At 40.7% G+C, this 19965-nt stretch overlaps 1 protein-coding gene across 1 annotated transcript in view; it reads left to right on the top strand.

The window, feature by feature from the left end:
- antxr2a (ANTXR cell adhesion molecule 2a) overlaps nucleotides 1-14260 on the top strand; it is a 58914-nt gene extending 44654 nt beyond the window's left edge. Inside the window, exon 17 of the mRNA XM_076149415.1 lies at nucleotides 11062-14260. Coding sequence (XP_076005530.1) covers nucleotides 11062-11100 — 39 coding nt within the window. The 3' untranslated portion in view covers nucleotides 11101-14260. The remainder of the gene's footprint in view (nucleotides 1-11061) is intronic.
- Nucleotides 14261-19965: the final 5705 nt, after the last annotated feature.

Below are 19965 nucleotides of genomic sequence, written 5' to 3'. Positions count from 1 at the left end.
TTTATCACATGCAAAAAGCACTGTCACAGATAGATTAGAAGCAGAGACTTGTAAGACGTACCTAAAGGCTGTAGCATTAAGCACATAGTCCATCACACAGTATCAAAACAGTGATGCTGGAATTGTGAAACACAGTATTTATGTTTTCAGGCCCCAGGTTCCTAACGGGTTCTGTTTCTGAGTTGTTCTTCAAGCCAAATTTGTCAGAATGGTTTTGTATGGTTCACATCTAAGGTCAAAGTGAAACACAACATACACAACATTGTTTATTTATTTCTAACTGTGGGCTGCCTGTACTCACACACAATAGACAATAGATGAACCTCACACAGACACTACACGATTGATTCTTAAGTATTGAGCTGCCGATCCAAATTGCTTTACTGTAACACAGTAAAACACTATATGTGGCAAAATGAAATAATCCTAACTCTGTCATTTTGTCATCACTCTTTCCACCATTATCCTATCAGTCTGCGCTGTGTGTGTGCTAGTCATGTCTTCTTTGTTCAGGTCACATTAACCCAGTTCTCACAGTTTGGAGCCCACATTTAAAACACACCAGCACCTCCCCTGCAGTCAGTGTGGATTCAGTCTGCTCCATGCTGTTATATCTGCAGCATTGCTGGCCTGTGACCACATTATTTACTACCTGTATTAACATGCGGCTTGATAAGCATATTTTGCTCAGTAGAGCTAACAATGTTTTATCACCCAGCCTTCCCACCAGGCAGGGCAGGGCAGGCCCCTGTGTCTCACTCAGACTTCCACCCTGTTAGTTTACAGCCATATAAATAACCACAGCTGAGATTTAAAGCTGGAATTTTGCTGTAAAATCAGATTTAACTTTGAATATAGAGTCTTTGGTTGTGAATTATATACGGTGCACCTTTAAGATAAATTAACCATGAGCTATGCTAAATAAGCAGAATACCTCTGGAATTAGTTGAGTTAATTTCTTAAATGCAGTTGGCGGGGAAACAATTAACTTTTATGTTATCATATTTTAAACTACAAGAAGTAAAATTATATATTGTGTTTTAATTTGTTCATTTACTTTTTTAGGATTAAAGATAAAGGAGGAACAGATTAGACAGAGAAAGTAACTCTTTTTCCTTTGAATGCTGTATGCTAATAAGGCAGTTACAGATGAAATAAACAAATTTGTCACAAAAATAACCAATTTGTTAACAAGAAATGCAATTAGCTTCATTGTGTCTCTGATTAGACAGAATTGGCCATTCATGTTTTTGTTCTACCTTTTGTTATTGAAAGCTTTGCATGCTTTAGGATTTCCACATCGGCACATTAGTTCCAAATCTGCATATTTAAGTTGTTTGACTCTTAAAACAGAAATGAGGACTCTTTCCCACTAATTATGTCAGTAAATATTATAATATGAAAATGATATTTCTTTTTAGATCTGAAAATCATTAAGTGAATGAAAAATATGAATATTCATTAGAAATCAACCTCAGTGACAGCATATATTTCAAAACTGTAAATTACAACAACACAGCAGAGACAAATGCATCCAATTCACATTCATTTTTAGGGGTCCAAGTGTTCCAGATTCAGGTCAGGGTCGACCTAATCCAAGCTTCCCCTTTCACCTCTTGCTTGGGCGTCTCGCCAAAGCCATTTCCTCTTGCATTAGTCTCATCAGGGACTTTAATGTTTGCCACCCTGTTGGAGGGGAGCCGCCCTGGCATGCATACAGCACACACACTCGCAAACACACCACCCTGTCTTGACAGCTCACTCCAATTACTGGCCCTCCCTGTCGTATGGCCTGCATCTCTGCTCAGAGCAGATCGCATGTGACCTCATCCAGCATACCGCTGGTGAAGGGGGAAAGGGGGAACCATGCAGGGAGTAGAAGTGGTAACACAAACATGCAATGACACTTAACAAAAATGAGGCATGTTCCATAATAAGATCTTCAACACTTCCTTACAAAAAGACTCCTGGCATGAAAGTAAAGCACATTGCTGGTAATGACTTGTTGGAATTGCGTGTTTTTTTTTTTTAATATTGTCAGATTATTTAGCGAAAAAATAATAGTTTCAATAGCTATTTTTGGAAAGGACATTGTACAGAAATTTAAAAAATTCTGATGATGATGAGATGAGATGATGAACAAAAATGATACCCTGTACCTTAAACAGTGACAATGTAGTTCATCCAGCAGCTGATTGTATTGACTCAAATGAAGCCAGATCAGTGAGTCAATTTATCTGAGAAATTTCCATCATTTCAGAATAACAACTTCTTGTAAATATGATAATCTCAATCTTAATCTTTATAGGGATTTCTTAATAGACTACTACTGCTAAATATGAGACACGGCCAGGACCTGGAAATGATGATGATGTAGCCATGAGCCTTTCTGAAAGGATCTTTGTGATGACACATGATTTAAAATTACAGATGAAGCCCCTCTCTATGGAGCTGATACACCATGGCACCACTAAGAAACATAAACAAATGGCCTCTGTAATTTTTGGTGATTGGCCCCTTATTTCAGAACAGCACTGTAAAGCCTGTGTATCAACTCATAGTCTGTCTTTTCCCGTGTGGTTACTTTTGGAGGAATCAAGGCCTTTTGGACCTAAATGTGCTAAACTTTAAATTTCTTTTTTTTTTTTATTTTTCTAACTCCTTTCCGGCCCATTTCCTCGCAGATATAGTTTTCCTGTTTAACTATTAGGTAAAAGCCCTTTGTACAAGTGGTATTTCTTCAGTTTGCAGTGTTGAAAGGTCATTACACACACTGCACCAGGCTGTATGCTGAGAAAAGCACAAACTTAAGGTATCGTGACCCTAAATAAGTATTTAAACTTCTAGTGGAAGAAAACTGTGCCTCAATATCTGCTGTTAGGCACCAAAACTGCAACTAGTTCTTTCTACAAGCATCTGCTCAGCATTATTAGCTAAAAAGGAGATGCCTGCCAGACAGAAGAGCTAAGTATAAATGTGAAGTCTGTGACATGCTAGCATTACATAGGAAATGTAGGGAAACAAGTGTGCGTGTTTGTGTGTGTGTGTGTATGTGTGTGTCTGTGTGTGTGCATTTGCGTGTGTGGTGGTGGGGGAAGGGGTCGATCTAACTCACCCATCAGCCTAAGAACAATTTCTCCTCTGTCTGATCCTCCTGGCACCCATCCATGCTGATCCACCCACGATCTCCCTCTCCTCTTATGATTATTTTATCATATTAAATTCTTTATGCCTCATGCCCTGCCAGAGCAGAGCGCTGCGTTGGCCATACAGTACATTCACACTACAGTTATTTGGACGCGGCTCCGGTGTGGCTCTGTCCCGGTCCCTCAGTTGGATTCTGCTCGTCCATTAGTGCCATCTGTGCCTTCCTGCACCGTCTGTGAAAGCCCTGCTGACGCCAAAAGGATTGGCATTTCTCTGGAACAACCAGAGGGATGGTGCCCAGAGCTTTTAGCTGCCAATGATGTGCAATTACTATGACAAAACCGGGGGGGGGGGGCAGCTGCACCTACAGAACTGTAGCATCCATGTTCAAGCTTCAGGAGTAGCCACTTTATACCAGTAGACAAGCGATACAGAGTCAAGAGCCATTTCATAATCTACATGTGAGGCGTTTAAAGTAGCTATTGCCGTTGTCCACAGTGAAGTGAATGAGTGAACGCATTTTAACTGAGTGCATTGCTGATTGGTATTTGAGCAGCACACATGGCTGTTCGACCATGGCTGACTGCAAGAGCTGTAACCTTCACATTGTTCAACTACTGTACACTTTATTCTAAAACATCTTACTTAACGTTGCCATAGCCTTGGCCTGAGTTTAAGCACCATAAATGCATATAACTGCTCTCATTGTCATGTGGCTTGTATTGTAACTCTCAATGAAAAACTTCCTAGTGTGCTTTAGAGAGCTTTGTCATGACAACCAATGATCAATGGCATATTGTTGAGCAATGGGTAGCTTTGCTTTGTTGCCTCAGAGAAAGAAAGCCCGGGGTTCAGTGCCACCCCTCATCCTCTCTGTGTGGAGTCTGCATGTTCGCCCCATATTTGTATGGTTTTCTGTGGGTACTCCAGTGTTTCCCACCATCAAAACACATCATCGTATTGTAGTGTAGTATTAAGTTAATGACTCCGGCCGTTGCCTTGAGCTATACTATCAGCTTAGAAAATGTCCTATTTATACGACTACTTCTTATATTATTAAGTATCTAAGACAGTTGGGCTTAGGAGGTTCTCTTGGAGGGAGCGAACTTGTATTTGTGTATTTCTCAATCCTCATATTCAACTGCAGAGTATCACTTTCAACCTTTTTCTTTCTATCAATTTATGTGGAAAATGCCATTTCACCTTCACAACATGAGTTACTTCCTCCCACAACAAGCTTGCTAACTGTGACTAGTGGCCACTGACAGATGTTAACCATGTATCACTCATGAAGTGTCATGGTCGTGTTGCAGGGAAGCTTTTGTTTTGTTTTTGTAGGTAAATTACAGCACAATCACGGTCCCATTACTGAGACTGGAGTCTGATTGAATACAAGCATGTATCTGTTTCCAAATGGCTTTTAACTCTAAACTATCAATTACAAAAATGCTGAAATTTAGTTCATAACAAAGAGTATGACTTTTGTGCTCACACCCTTTTCACATTCCTGATGGAATATTCTCATTCGTATGCTCCTCTGTGCTCTCTAGGCCAGCCAAGTACCCATACAGAGCTGGATTGCTTGTTATGTACCATCATTGCAATGAGCGCTGCTGGGTGAAAGGCCCCATAATGATTATGAGGGATCTCATGTCAACACCTTTGTGTTTGAGGATCTGAACTGGCAGATTAACTTTGATCTAAATCAACATTAACAATACATATTAATATTGTTCCACATTCAGCCATTAAATGAAGCAGAACCATAAGGAAACCTGGCAACAGCAACATAGTACAGCATAGAAAACCTCTTTGATTCTGCCACAAACATGTTTACTGGTAAATTAGAGCAAAATCGTGTGTGTGTGTGTGTGTGTGTGTGTGTGTTTGGGGGGGGGTAAGCTATTGAAACATTTAGCCTTTGGTCATTTTGGTGGATGTAGAACCAAAACCTGTTCTCAAAACACTTAATTATTATAATCTGCAATGTTCATATGTGAGTCACTGCCTTATAAGCAGTAGGAAGGTTAATACTGGGTATAGATGGAAACACATTTCTTTGTTGGAAACGGATACATTTCGAGCTGAAGCCATTTTTTTCAGTGCATTCCAAAAAATCTGCTAAACTTCCTAGTATCGAAAAGGAGTAGCTGGTGGAGTCTTTTTTTCTGCCATGTACCTTATGTGCTTGTATAATCTTTATTCATCTCTTTACAATGAGCAGAATTGCCTGAATTGTCAGCAAGCATGATGTATTTGGCCGAGTCTCAGGTGGCTCTGATTTCCCAGCAGGCCAGATGGCAGAGCTGTGTGGGCAGTGTGTGGACGAGGGGCTGTGAGAAGAGGGCCGTGCAGCCTCGTTGAGGGAGGATTGCTCACATTCTGGCTTCCTCATCAGTGATCCTACAGCTGTGCTCCTACCAACTTGAACTTTTAATTTGTTCAATATGTGGCAGAAGACACAGAGTAAAACACAACACATGTCTCACGGCTGAAGCTTGACAGATAGGGACTTGAAGGAAGCTGAAGTACTTCCATGAGGTTTCTGGTTTTATTCAGGGTTTTGACAGTTGTCTTCGGAAGTCATGGACATTTTTAATAACCATGATCTAATCGGCAAATAAGTTTAGGAACCTTGTGTATCCTTGTAATCTTTTTGTTATTAAAGTCCTTTACACAACAGGAAGGGGCTGTTGGATTGCTAATGGAACAACACAAGAGCACTGACAAAGGGCATGTAGTGCTGATATCCTTTACAATTTTAAAGTTGTAACATTGCTGGAAAAGGAACATCCAACAGCTAAAACAGTACTTAATTTACTAGAGTGTACTTTAAAGTGTGTACTTTATAACTTCTGGCTTCTACTACCAGCACGGTAAGGCTCTGCAAAATGTAGTTAGAAAACACATTCTTTGTCTGAGTAACTTGATTTTATATTGATTAATGCCAGTAGGTAAACATCACAGTTAAGGTACAACACGCACACAACACATTTCCCGAATAGACAAACTCACTTGATTACACAATGCTTTGTTTACATTGTAGTACATAGTTTGAAGTCCATTTGAGACCAAATCTCTCTGGTGATGCTTCTGTACACACAGAGAAGAGGGAAAGAGTTTATCTTTTAAACCTGCAGTTGTAAATACTTTTAATACTGAAAGCTATTTTGAAGGTTAGATAATAACATCTAATGGAGTGTTTTACAAGCTGAAACTGAAATATCACTGAAACAAATAGTCAACAGAGTTGCTTTTCATTTCTAGTAGTTTGTTGGTTCTTTATGCAAAAGGACAACAGCTGCATCTGAACTGTGAATATGAGTTTGCTGTTTTACAGAACAGACACGTGTTTGAATATTTGGAGGAAAGTTGCTGTTAGTTTAAGTAAACAGTAGATTAACTAAGCTACTGTATAGGCGGCAAAGCTCTAATGTGGGAAATGTCTCAGTTGTGGCAATAAAATCTTTCAAAGCCCGTAGCTTATCATTGCAAAATAAGCATCTTGCAACTGGATTACAACGCGGATGCTTGCGAGCATTTTCACACTACAGTCCAGATGGGAGACTCATTCTGCAACCTAGATGGATGCTTTTTACGCATGTTATTTTTCCTCCTTAATATTATAAATGTGACGAGCAATGCTATCAACTAATGCAACAAGCCAATACCAACATTTGGAACAGAGCTAGCTCACCAAAGGCTGTGTTTGTTTCCGGCTATCTGTCTATCAAAAGTGTCAGAGAGACACATTGGTTCCAAACTCATCCAGAATATCACACTAGCAACTATGAATTAAAGGGAGTAATTTTGTTTACATTAGAGAAGGAACATAAAGAAAGGAAACCCTTCTAGTATGTAATGAAACACAGCAGGTTGTACTTTAGAGGGTCTAACTTGTTCCTCCCTGTACCCTGCAAGTTGACCCAATGGAGCATACAACATGTGTCAGTGAGTTGATGTGATGTTTTAAAGATGACATGGTGGAAAGTGTCTGCAACCACTTGTGTCCACTTATCGGTTCACACACTATCCACTTTCTATTAGCTGCCGTATCCAAGGAAATATAGGTGTTCCTTGTTTTGATACAGCAGCTTTGGATTAAGTTTACTCTCATTGGATACCATGACGTGGATGACTGAGAACCTTCACAGACATTAGCTGCTGTATTAAAAGTCCTCACATTCCATACCTGCACACAATGAACAGTTTCCATATGGAAGTCAGGAAGCTTATTACATTGCATACCAATATGGACTCATTTCTGTCCCAGACCTTTCATTTCTGAACCATATTTGGTTCTTACTCCAGGGGAGGTGATGCTTCAGGAGCTGCGGAATAGAGCATTGCATTAACATTGCTGTTTGGTCAAACGTTAGAAACGGTCATTGGAACCCAGAATGACTCAAAACAAGAAGCAGTTCAGGGAAAATAATAGTACTAGCAGGTGTCTCAATCATGAAATTTAAGACCAGACCATAAAGAATGAGCCCCGCCCCCTCTAATTTGCCAGCAGAGCAAAACAATACACAACTTCAAATTTAAATATGCAAGTATGAGTGCTGATTATTGTTTTTTTTAGATTCTAGAGAGAACATTAAAGTCAAAAGCGCAATGAAACTTAGAGGCCACATGATAATACTTTCAAATTGTTTCATTTTTTTGTACAGGTGACAACAATCTGAAGTCCCTTTGTAATATTCTTATAATCTATGAACACAGTATGTTCACATATTTATATAACTTCTGCAAGCAAACATATTCCTCCATACCTTAAATATTATTTTTCATATTTCACAATTACCATCTACAGTATCTTATATGTTGGATAGAAATTGCAGAAAAGGCTCTGAGTTCGGTCCAAGCTTTAAGGTGTCACCCCCCGTTTTCTGGATCTCACTTTTTGGTGCAAGACAGCTCCTTGGGGAGTTGCAGCACTGGGGGAATCAAGCTGCTCAGCGTGCGAACAGCAAGCCATGAGATGTAAAATCACACTCAGACTCCACTTCTGGAGCACTGCCTCAAGTTACAAGCCAACAAACCAGTGTGACAAACATGTTGAACGAGGACTGGGCAAATGCAGACCTCTGCAAGTCGTGTCAACACCAAGCTAGGACCACTCACACAACTTCAGCATGTGATGCTAGGTTCAGTCAGATGGGCAGAAGATTCCACACATGCTGTCTGAGGCACCGACAGGACGTTTGTAATGCTGAGGCCAACCCTGCTGGCCAACACTTTTGAGAATGTACGAGAAAAAAAGGTTTGGGAAGGGATGGTGTCACAATTCTGTTTTTGCACCGTCTTTGTTGGGCTGAGTTCTTTATTACAAAAATATTTCCACACCCTTGTTCCGAGTTACAATAATTTCACAACTGTTATTTTGGAATGTTTGACTTTGTCAGTACTAGATGCTAGTTTAACCTAATGCTCAATCTAACTTTAAGGAAGTCACCACTCACCATTTCCATTTATTTCAATATAAAGGCAATGGAGTGGCTGTAATGAACCTTATTAATCACAGCCTTCATTTGGAGGAACATGCCCCCCCTCCCCACCCATCTCCTTCCCTTGTCTCTTCACTTATCCATCTTTTTACCTCACTCATACCCCTGTCTCCCTGTAGTCATGCTCCCATCCATCTGATGAGCTTCCACTGACATTCCATGCTGACATATTCAGACTATTGTTCTGCCACTCTGGGTGGCACAGGTGGGCTGCCATCTATCCAAAATGGCCCAGTTACAAATCCACATTTCCTGCCAAGTCAGGCCTCACTCATCCGGGAACAGGGGAGCTTGAATGGGTTTGACCGTATTGTGCTGCACCTGCTTAGCCCCTACACCATATCCCCCTGCTTCCCCTACCATTCTGCTGCTACAGAGAGTACTTTCTGTTTTTTTTACATGCCTTAAACCCGCAAAATCCACTGAACTTAGCCGCTCTGACGGCCATGGCCAAAACAGCATCTGATGTGCCTTATTTGTTGACTATGTGAGATTAGTTGCAGAGGGTACACGTCGAGGAGCTTACCATGCAGAGACGGAGTGAGCCCCCCCACCCCAACCACCGCCCCCACCCCCCCACTCCTCTATCAAACACCCTGCATCATTGCCAAATAATGACAAATGGAAGATTCCCCTAGCTTGTCTAAAGCCCCATTCAGTTGGTCCATGCACATTCCAGCTCCTCAGCCAGACTGTAGCGCAGATACTGTACGAACTCACGGCAGATGAAACAGCACAGGCGAGGTGGCTGTTGAGTTTGGCGTACAGGGTGCAGCAGAGGGCCCACCTTTTGGGCATGTGTGCTCTTGAGCAACCATCTGCACTGTGGGAGGCTGAGAATATGAAAGAATGTGCTTTTATTTTCAGCTCATGGTGACACAAAGAAAGAATTGTTTTCTAACAGATCAATTCTTTTCACATCAGAATGAAATCAAGGTCACAAATACTTGAAATTTGTGACCCTGTAATTCCAAACACCGACCCCTCAAAGTACAATTCTAGTTAACCCTTTTTTCTTGACAGTCTGCATCTAACATGTTTTTTCAATCACATGTCGGGAGAAAAAAGTAGTGAACCAAGAAAATCAATTAGTGATGTCACAAGTGATGAAGAAACTAGTGATGAGGTTTTGCACCATGGGTCCAGTTGGTACTTAACCCCTTTCACTCGAGGCTTAGGCCTAAAAGACACAACCAAAATCAATCAGTAAGTTCAACAACTGTAATGCCAGAATGTACAGTCAGATTATGGATAGGAAACAAGTATGCAGTAATGAGAACGCAGTAGTTGCTGCTGCTGAATATGAAAAACTACCACACTTCATGACGTAGAAGGAAAGCACAACAATTCTACATCCATTTTAGTCAGATTAAAAATTATTGTATATATTTATGGTATATTTATTATTAAGTTTTGTTTATATGTCACGACAAGGACAATTGTCAGTGTATGTTTAATAGTAGGTTGCTTTACAAGTGGGCCCCATTCGTCCTCTATTTAAACACTTAGGCAAAAGTTGACTCCCTACCAGGTTTTTGATAAATTGTGTATGAAATTGTAGAAATACTTACATTTTAACTAATTACTCTGATAGTGAAAGCTTTATTATTGTATGTCTCTCAAAAACAGGATGCATTACATGTGATGCTGACTGAGTCCTGTAAAATAAAAAACATGCGTATAGTGTAAAAGTATCATTTCCACCTCTTCAGTAGTTAATTATCCTGCCACAGAAATAGACCTCAGAGAAGTAGCTTCATTTGTACTAATAATATGAAGATTTCAGTCCCTTTAAGTTTTGGCCTTACTCTTCACTCTAAACAGGTCTTTACTATGTCTATGTGTTCATCTGTGTAATATCCTCATGTTTCTACTCTACTGCCAGCAAATAGTCGTAGTGTCCAACCAGACCCCTTGAAGAAGCTTGGAAAGTGCAAATTGTTCAATGAACCCAGGAGTGAGACAGAGGAGACAGCGTGAGAAACAGACAGGCAGTGCTGTGGCTAGGTGTCAGACTGCTGGATATTCGCTGTGCGAGAGCTCCCTCTTGGTGCCAGTATGCCCACTGTTAGAAAATGGGCCTCAGACAGCTGCCTGCACAGCCATCTGCTGCACACCCCAACACACACACGCTCATGCGCAGGCATGTTGGGTGAAATCACGCACAGTGTAACTAACTTGAGACGTGGTGTCTTGTCTGTACACTTCAGGAATGTGGCCGCAGGTTTGCCTGCTGATTCTTCATTTTGGTGTTTGTCTATGCATTACTTTGTTATTTTCTGTTCACTACACATTTGAATGCTGTGTTTAATTAAACTTGTCTCCTTCAGCTTGCAGTGTACATTTGTAATCTTTGATGAAGAGGTCACCAATTGATCTCTCTCTCTCTCCTCTCTCTCTCTCGCAGGGCAGGTGCATGAACTTCAGCCGTGTGCCGAATCAGTAGATGAGAAGGACTACTTTCTGAACACAAAGATATACCAAGAAACTTTGTCATGTTTTGGAGCTTCTGTATTCCTGTGCCTTAAACCACTATCTCTTGTGTTTTGTCCATGAAGATTTCCACAGGTTTCTTCGCTTAACATTTTAAGCTTACAGTGTAATGATGATATTAACACCTCCTCATTGAGTTATTTACACACTCCATTGAAGGTCCATACAATTCTTTTAGGCTGTATTCAGACCTGGCTTGTTTTGGACACTTATTCTGAAACCGGTTGCGTTTACATCCCTAGATTGGTTTGTTTTGGTATATGTGAGCACAGCAATCGCACTCGGGTCTGGACCGAATCAACCGATACGAGTCTGCCTGGAGAGCGTGGTCTTAGCCCTCTTGCGATCGCTCCACGGAGCGGTTTGTTTGCAGGGAGAAAGCAACTTGCACTTGCTGCACTATATATGCAATGCATAATGGGAAACTTTTGCTTTGAATAACTGGCAGCACATTCTGTTTACCACATATACGGTAGCAAGTCTGCTCCGACGGAACTATCTTAAGGGAGTGTGTCTCCTAATTGGATGCATCAACACATTGTATTCCAATTGTAGCCTCGATGCGCTCAAAATGTAAGTGTTGTTTATATACATTACATTGATGGATGAATGAGGCAATAGCAAGAACAGCAATTCGGCACACATGCTGCTGATTTTCTATTTTTTCGTGATTTTAAAAGGAGGAAACTTTTTCAGGTTCATCTTTCCGGTCTACTCTGACCTATCACAAAACAGTTTGCAAGCACGTTGCGTTTGTTTACAAGTCTCATAGCATTTGTAAACATTATTCCCCAAATTGGAACAAAGCAAACGAACCACAGGTCTGAATACAGCCTCAAACACAGTCCACGTTACAACCTTTTCTTCATTCCAACTCATTTTCTATGAAAGTTAAGCCATTGCACAACACCAGCGCAACCCAGAACACAGGATTTAGATGAAGTAGCTTTTTGTGCACTCAACATATTCTGACCATATTTTGCCTTTTGTAGAATGAAACTAATTTCATGGACAGATTAAAATCATGGAGAAAGAGGCTGTTTGCCTTTGGCATAGCAGTAGGAATGATCCCAGTGGGTCTCACAAGTGCAGAAGTGCATTGCCTTTTGGCGCTTTCTCATCACAATCCTCTCCAACTTCAGCAGTGCTGAATGCCTGGCAGCTCTTCTTTGACTGGCTATCTTGTCATTTCAACACTGAGAAGTGCACACGCATGACAAATTGTAGACAGGATGCCCGAAGGTATTGGAAGGCACCAAGACTTTGCCCTTTAGATTTTTTTTGTGTAGACACCTTCTTTTCATTACGCACTTGGGGAAGGGAAATTAATAGAGCGTTATTCCACCGCAGGACAGCCTTGTGACCAAGAAGATCTCCAGCTAGGTTTGAGGGATTGATGCCTCAAGACCTTGACATGGCTCTTGGTGTTTTTTGCCCCTATTTCAGTGCAGTCTGCTCTATGCTCAGCAAGGCGTAGCACATCAAAATCCATAAACAGGCCAATCAGGGAAGAGTTTGAAGAAAGATACAGCTGTCTCAACACTCTTTAAGGCACCGTATCCAGTATTCTCCAAGGGCTTTCTCTGTCGTCACAACACGCTAGTCCTTTTAGCAGCAGAATATCAAAGTTTAATTAAAATAATTAAAGGGAACAGCAAGCAGCAGCCTGTGAAGAGTTGGTTGTCTGTTTTTTATGCATTTTGACATTGAATGACCTATTATCGTATAATTCAGAAAAAAACGAGGACAGCACATCGTGGAGACAGTGCACCATGTCCAAAATGCAAACCTAAAGCAACGGATGCGATGGACGGATAAGTATTGTTCATTTCCAGAAATTATGTTACCAGGCACATGGGTGACCCCCCCACCCAAAAAAGTAGGGGATATATATTAATATATGTTGTGGATTTGTCAGGCGTGCTGTCATGATGCCAATCCCAAATGATGTTAGTGTGAGCGGAAACACTGTGGGGGAGGAAAGGGGGCAGAAGAAAAAGGCTGGAACGATCCAGTCACTTCGTATACAGTACTTCAGATGCAAAATGGATATTCGAGTGGAAACCTGACAAAGCGCGCCAGCTTTGACGGGAAGCTGTATAGACAATGACCAGTGGCTGGGTCAGTGGGATGTCTCTGTGCAAGCAGGGAAGCTTATCAAATGACACTAAAAATAAGTTCAACAACCATCAAGTTTGAGGGGGAGTGGGTGAACAGATCACATTTGGTGGGCAAGTCGAGTGACATCCATCACACCAGTCTAATTATTCTTTTGTTTTATTTGTGGCAATCGTAGTCATAAATAATTCTCCTGGTCAACCAACAAATCCTCTGGGTGCTCTGGTGTTTATTTCTGACTTAAACACTTTTAACGTCTTGCATAATTTTGCAGAATGACATTTCATAGGCTAATCAGCCTCTTAGTGGACGGATCTAGACAGAGTTGGAATATTTTAACACTTTGATCTTGTCTTTTTTTTTTTCCCAGCTGAGTCGAATGCTATTAGGTTTCTACTAATGAGGTATTTCTGTAGCAAACACAGCCAGAGCCTCATAACAAATCACAGCCTCCTCTGTCTTCTTCCCATTTATCACTGAGACATTGTTCAAAGTATTTTTTATACATGCGTTTTAGAGATAACATTTTGCTCTGTTTTAGGTATAAATTGTTTTGTTGATAAAAAAAAAAGGTATCAATGAAACAAACAAAAAAAGATACTGGCTATTAATTTAATACCAACAATAACATTGTTACTGCACTCACTGTTGTTTAAACACCAAAAATGATGGAATGTAATCGTGATATTTCCTGATGAAAACTTTTTATTTGATACTTAAATCCCAGGTTTCATTGACAGGTGATGTAATGACCAAGATACAGTCTGTCCAATTCATCATTTTATATTTGTATTGTTTCTTCTGTTCTTCCTTATATTATCATGTAGTATCTTTTGGTCCAGATCAAACTCATGCATACAGTTTGTGTGGGATTGGTGACTAAGAGGAACAAACATGTCCAACTTTTTATACACAACATTTTGTGGATTATTAATTTCTGTTCTTGTTTTACACTGTTTTCATTTTTGTCAAATATACATTGATTGAAAGCTGAACAGTGTTTTTGTTCTTCTTTTTAACATGTGCATGCTGGTAGGAGTGGACATGCTAAAGGCTATCTTTAATTGGGCCCTTACAGATTTATAGGGCGCGACAGGGGATCTGATTATATGGTGTGTGTGGACAGAGGAGTGGACAGTGCAACCTCTTCCCCTGTGAAGTCAGTCACCGGAGGCAGTACAACACACACACGCATACACATACACACACACGGGCACACACAAGGGCACACACACGGGCACACACACAAACACACACACACACACACACACACACACACACACACACACACACACACACACACAAACACATCCCTTCAAGGTCTGCGACGCCCCAAAAACAAGGTATTGCATTTAGTAAAAATATGTGCATGTACACCATCTGCTTTATCCACATTTGATGTAATGAGATTCCACTTGAGGTGTATGTGTGCCCGCGTGTTTGTGTGTGTGTGTGCATGCGAGTTAGTGTGTGAGTGAGTGAATGCGTGTATGCCTTGTATGTTGATGGTGAGTTTGCTGGTTTACATTTACAACCACAAGCAAGTTTAGAAACTATTTACTGTAGAAAATCATGTTTCAAAAGTAACCTGTATATATAAATGCTGATAATTTTTGTTGACATTTTGGAGGATTCCCTACTGTTCATTCAGTAATGAGTGGAGGGACTGTTTTTAATCTTAGAATAAAATAATATTTTTCATCAGTAATTCATTAGTTTTACTAAACAGGGACCACACAAATAGAATTTGAATTTAAGATTAAAATAGAATTGGCTAATGTAATGTATAAGAGTAGAGCTCTAACTGCTGATTACGTAAAGATCAGATAATAATGAATATGATTAAAACTAGATTGTATTAAAACACAGTGTATGTCTGTGTGGTATCAGAACATGTACGTGAATGTTATGTAGGGTGTGTGTGTGTGTGTGTCTGTGCCCTTAATCTAGTTTACACCACACTTATGAAGTCAGTGATTGTTCCATTATAGTATATGACAAATGCTGCTTTATCTATTTCTGTTTTCAGTTTGAGCAAAATCTCCTTAAAGTGAATATGGTTGCAGTGATTTTATTTATGTGTGTATCCCATACGTCATAAATTGGAGATGTAAGATTTTCACCAAAGAGTCAAATTAAACATTTTCTCATTAAGTTACTTTTATTAAGTTATTGTAACTTTTAAAGCTAGTTATGCAATTTCAACACAATCATTTCAAGTATTTATATTTAGCTATTTTGAGTAAGGCACCAGATTTTAGTTCTTTTTCCTCAGCTGGTAAACTGGAGTGTCAGTAGATGCAGCTTGAATTTAGGACGACCACAGCAGAGCTCCAGCTGTGATGAGGGAAAAGTTGTTAAGTATTTTTTTCTTCTGTGTTTATAAATGAGTTCATGATTACAAATCTATCCATCCCTCCCTGACACACTTAACTTTTTCCTATACTACCCATTTCAAACAAGTGGTATCATAGGTATTGGTGATGATAGTTTTGACTAAATATTTAACTCGACAAATACTACAGACGCAGATGCAGTAGTAAATCAAAAGACTCCATTAAACGTGATGGGCAGTGCAATATGTATCCAGCCTGTGCCCAGCCGGTCAGTCAGGATTATATTAAAGATGCTGTATAATTGAAGATGGCTCAGAGGTGCAATGTCAAAAGGAAGCAAAGTCATGAAAATAGTCCAGATGATGGCAAATTTGTAATGTAATGCATGTAGTAATAACTCCCACCAGTCCCAGTAAGTGACATTCCCACTACCTCACAGGGTGCTAACAGTGGCGTTGGGCATTATCACACTGATTAATGGGTCATAAAAATCTTTCTTGCGATCTTGTGAATAACTTGAGATAATCTTGGGATAACATACTTAAAGTAATTAAAGTGGGACATGAGGAAACGGAGCGAGGCACCAGCATCTGAAGGTCTTTGCATTCCTCTATTTTTATATTAACATTCGCAGCCAAGAAAACACCAAGCAAACTCTTAAATCCACCCTGAGCTGTGCCACAATGTTCTGTTTTCACAATTTGATGGAGAGGGCTTTGCTGCCATAAAATATCAACCTCCACTTCCCCTGATAAAGTCTCTCTGGCAGCTAGTGAATGGACACAAGCAGCTGTTGGCCCCTGAAAGCCCGTCTGGCTTCCCAGGTTATCCTGATTTGCACAGTTGTCCCTGAAAATTTGGTAACTGTGGGATCAAATGCTGTAACTCTGTATAGCCGCTAACCTTTGAAAGCCTGAGCCCAGACCCTGCTGCAGCCCTACCCGCCCTAGGAACAGCTTGTTAGAATTGACACTTGATTTTAAGCATTGTATTTCTGAGAGCATTACAAGTAAATCCCCTTCTCAGGCGATTTGGAAGGCTTCTAGTCAGAGACGGCTGTGGAAAATGCAGGTGGAGGATTAGGAGAGCTTGACGGTTTGGGATTTTCGGAGCTTTATCATGATGCTCTTTTCTGTGAGCTTACTCTGAATGTTAAAGCCCAATATAGTATATATGCTGATAAAGATTTGGGACTTATGTAAGATGATTAGATTCTGTGTGTGTATGATGATGTACAGTCGTTTCAAGAGAGCTGTAAGGAAATGGAAATCCACATATGTAAATTCTGGATACTTGTTGATACTTACCGTATATTGGACAAATCTTATTACACACAAGGTTTTGGCAATTGTGTGCACGACTGAACAACTTATTATACCATGAGACAATATCATTTGTTCTGTTGCCTAAAGAGCTCTACGCCTATGTATATCAGATATGTTGTCTTTGTCATTACCAAGACAGTACTGGATTGTTTGAATTTTGTTTTTTACCATTGAAGTCTGGGGCCTGCTCTCGGAAGTGAGATTAAGGTGTCAGCAAAGTTCAGGATGGAGTCTGATTTCTTGATGTCATGCAGCTGTCTCACTTCTGATGGTGCTGTGTTTCCATGGTAACTTATGCTCCGCGGCAAGCCCGGTCCGGGGTTGGAGCTTAGTCGGGTAGAACTATAAAGTGTAGTGAACTAAATCATAATGTTATCTTACCTTAGATGCCAAAATCAATACGTTTGCATTCATGTTTATGTTACAATCATGTATTGTCTTAGAGATCATTCATTTTGAGTACAACAGATCTTAACACAACCGCAATTAAAACTTTTCTTTTTAAAATACGAGACCACAATAGACAAAGACCAAAGCTAAGGTTGGCAAACGTTTACGTCTCAATAGAGTAATATGTACACCTGGACTGACACCTGGACAGTCTAGAAACATTTAAACAGTGTAACATTGGTGGGAATTGGGCATCTGGGCGGACACCTGGACAGCTTAGCAACATTTTAAAAGTGTGACATTGAGAAAAGAAGCATTTCTGTGAAATTGTGGTAAACAACAAAGTCATGTGTAGACAAAACAGGACACAAGTAGACACAAGTATATCCCAGGGAGAGAAAATATGGGCAAGACAATGTAATGATGACAAATGAGAGAAACATGGCATCAATAGAATAGGGTAGCACTGAAACAGAACAGTGTTAGTGAAGATGAGACGGTAAGAGAAGCATCAAGGGACGGAAAACAATACCAACAGGCAGAGAAAATAGCTCATCTGACACTGCAGATAAAGAACAATATCAGCAAAGTAGAGATGCACTTGAAGCAGGATACAAAAGATTATAGCAGCTGTGGGCGAAAGACACGTACACCAAGTATGGAATGGGATGAAGAACTAGCAACAGTTGGAACAGAGTTGGAAACCACACTTCTTTGTCGAGAGGGAGAAGAAATTGGCCAGGCTAATGAACAACCACACAGGCCTGAAGAAGTTGGGACATGCAGGAAAACACTTATACCAGATAAATGGAGACATGACCCTAAGGGGAGGAAAGCCGACTGGGCAAACCCTCAGAGGAGGAAAAATGCTAGAAATCAAACAGAGGTTGAACTGTGTGTATCACCCTCAGTGGAAAGAGCAGTGAAACGAGTGAATGGCACCTTAAGTTAGTCGAGATAATGCTTTTGGACTTAAATGGTTGGAGTCTTTGAGAGAACAATCTAAGAGAGTCACACACCCAAACCCGGTGCTTAGGGATCAACCCATGCCTATGCTCTATCACAGAGGAACGTACTGTGTAATGGTCCTCCACTTGAGCAATAAAAAGAAAGCTAATCAGCTACGTGAAGCACTTAACTCTAATCCATAAAGCAATCGTTCAACAGGTTAAAGGTTAAAGGTGCTTCGACAGGAAGGAACCCTGCCATTCCAGTTGAACAGCAGCAGATAAGCCCAGGCAATTGGGTTTACATCAAAGTGTTCACAAGAAAGTGGGCTCAGACGAGTTGATCCGAAGGTAAGACTGAAACTTAGGTGAAACGTTTGGTTTTCACCTAAACCACTGCTGTAAAGCGGAGTATCCAGAGGTCACCACTGAAGCAGATAGAAGAAGGGGGCGGAAGAGGAAGGCTAAGCCATCCTGCAGGGACAGGACCAGCCTCACGACAGCCTCTCACCAGTTGTGACAATAGCTGGATGGAGTACTCAGCTAGAGCAGTGAGACATGAGACTTACCTGTTATAACTCCAACAATGCTCCCACAAGTATGGCCACATCCAGGAAGTTGAGTTAAGAGCTGCCCTGATTTAGATTTAGAGTGTTTTGCCAAATGTGTAAGGAACACGGCAGGTGGATATTCAGATTATTCAGATGATTCCGTCAATCACAAATACTGTCACAGAGGGTTAAAGAGACACCAGATCAAATATGGAACTACACTGCCACCTGGGGTGAGAAGAGTTTGGTGAGACACATTTCCATTCTGCATTGTTGGAGAAGAGCTGGAAAATGTGGTGTATTGGGTAAAAATGCACTAAATGATTTGAAAGGTTTGGTGCAGTGCCAAAATGAAACATGTTATCCAAACAATGACACCTGATGTTATGGCCACATTCAACAATTTTGGCTCACCGCATGGCCAGCAACATACAAAGAGAACACCATACCAGAGTGCAGCAGAAAGTAGATTTTATTTACAAGCAACACCAAACAAAGTGGCAGGGACTATTAGAGTCAGATTGATAGAGGAAATCTGGGGATAGGAGGATAAACAAACCAACAAAGGTTTAAAATGATAAACAAAGCCGAAAAAAAGCTTTACTTCCAGACCAGACCACAGAGCAGGGAACAACATCCAAGATACAACTGGAGAGCTGCTTAACCGACGTGTGAGTGAGAGAGAGACCCCTCCTCCAGTCCCCTTTAAATAGGGTGGCAGGCCAATCACGCCACCCACACCTACTGCAGGTCACCGGGAGAAGGGTAAGCGGGTAACACCGGCATGGGCAGCTAAGACCCCTCTTAGAAGCTATTGGACAGAGCAGGACAAACACAACACACACACCTTGGTGTGCGTAAAGATTTCAAAACACTGTGAGGAGTAGGGGCTCAGTAAGTCATTTCCGAGTGCATTGCAGTGCAACTTTTGCATTTACATGATTTGCTATTTTCCGCCAGCATTCCTCTCTGTCATGAGCAGCAGTGGTGTTGTTTCTTTGTGAGCATTTGGGTTTTATATTTTTCATACCCCTCTCATCTCCCTGATGTTTCAATCTTTTTCCGATATGCTCTCTTCTTTGCAGACACTGCCCCTTTAATGGGAGCACGCAAGTCGTCACATTAGGAAAGCTGTTGTTAACAAAGTGTGT

The sequence above is a fragment of the Genypterus blacodes genome, unplaced genomic scaffold, assembly GCF_046128005.1.
Source record: "Genypterus blacodes isolate CSIRO-AG114 ecotype Tasmania unplaced genomic scaffold, CSIRO-AGI_Gbla_v1 ptg000045l_1, whole genome shotgun sequence".
Lineage (NCBI taxonomy): Eukaryota > Metazoa > Chordata > Actinopteri > Ophidiiformes > Ophidiidae > Genypterus > Genypterus blacodes.
The sequence above is the reverse complement of the archived record's forward strand: the minus strand, read 5'-3'. Positions and strand labels throughout refer to the sequence as shown.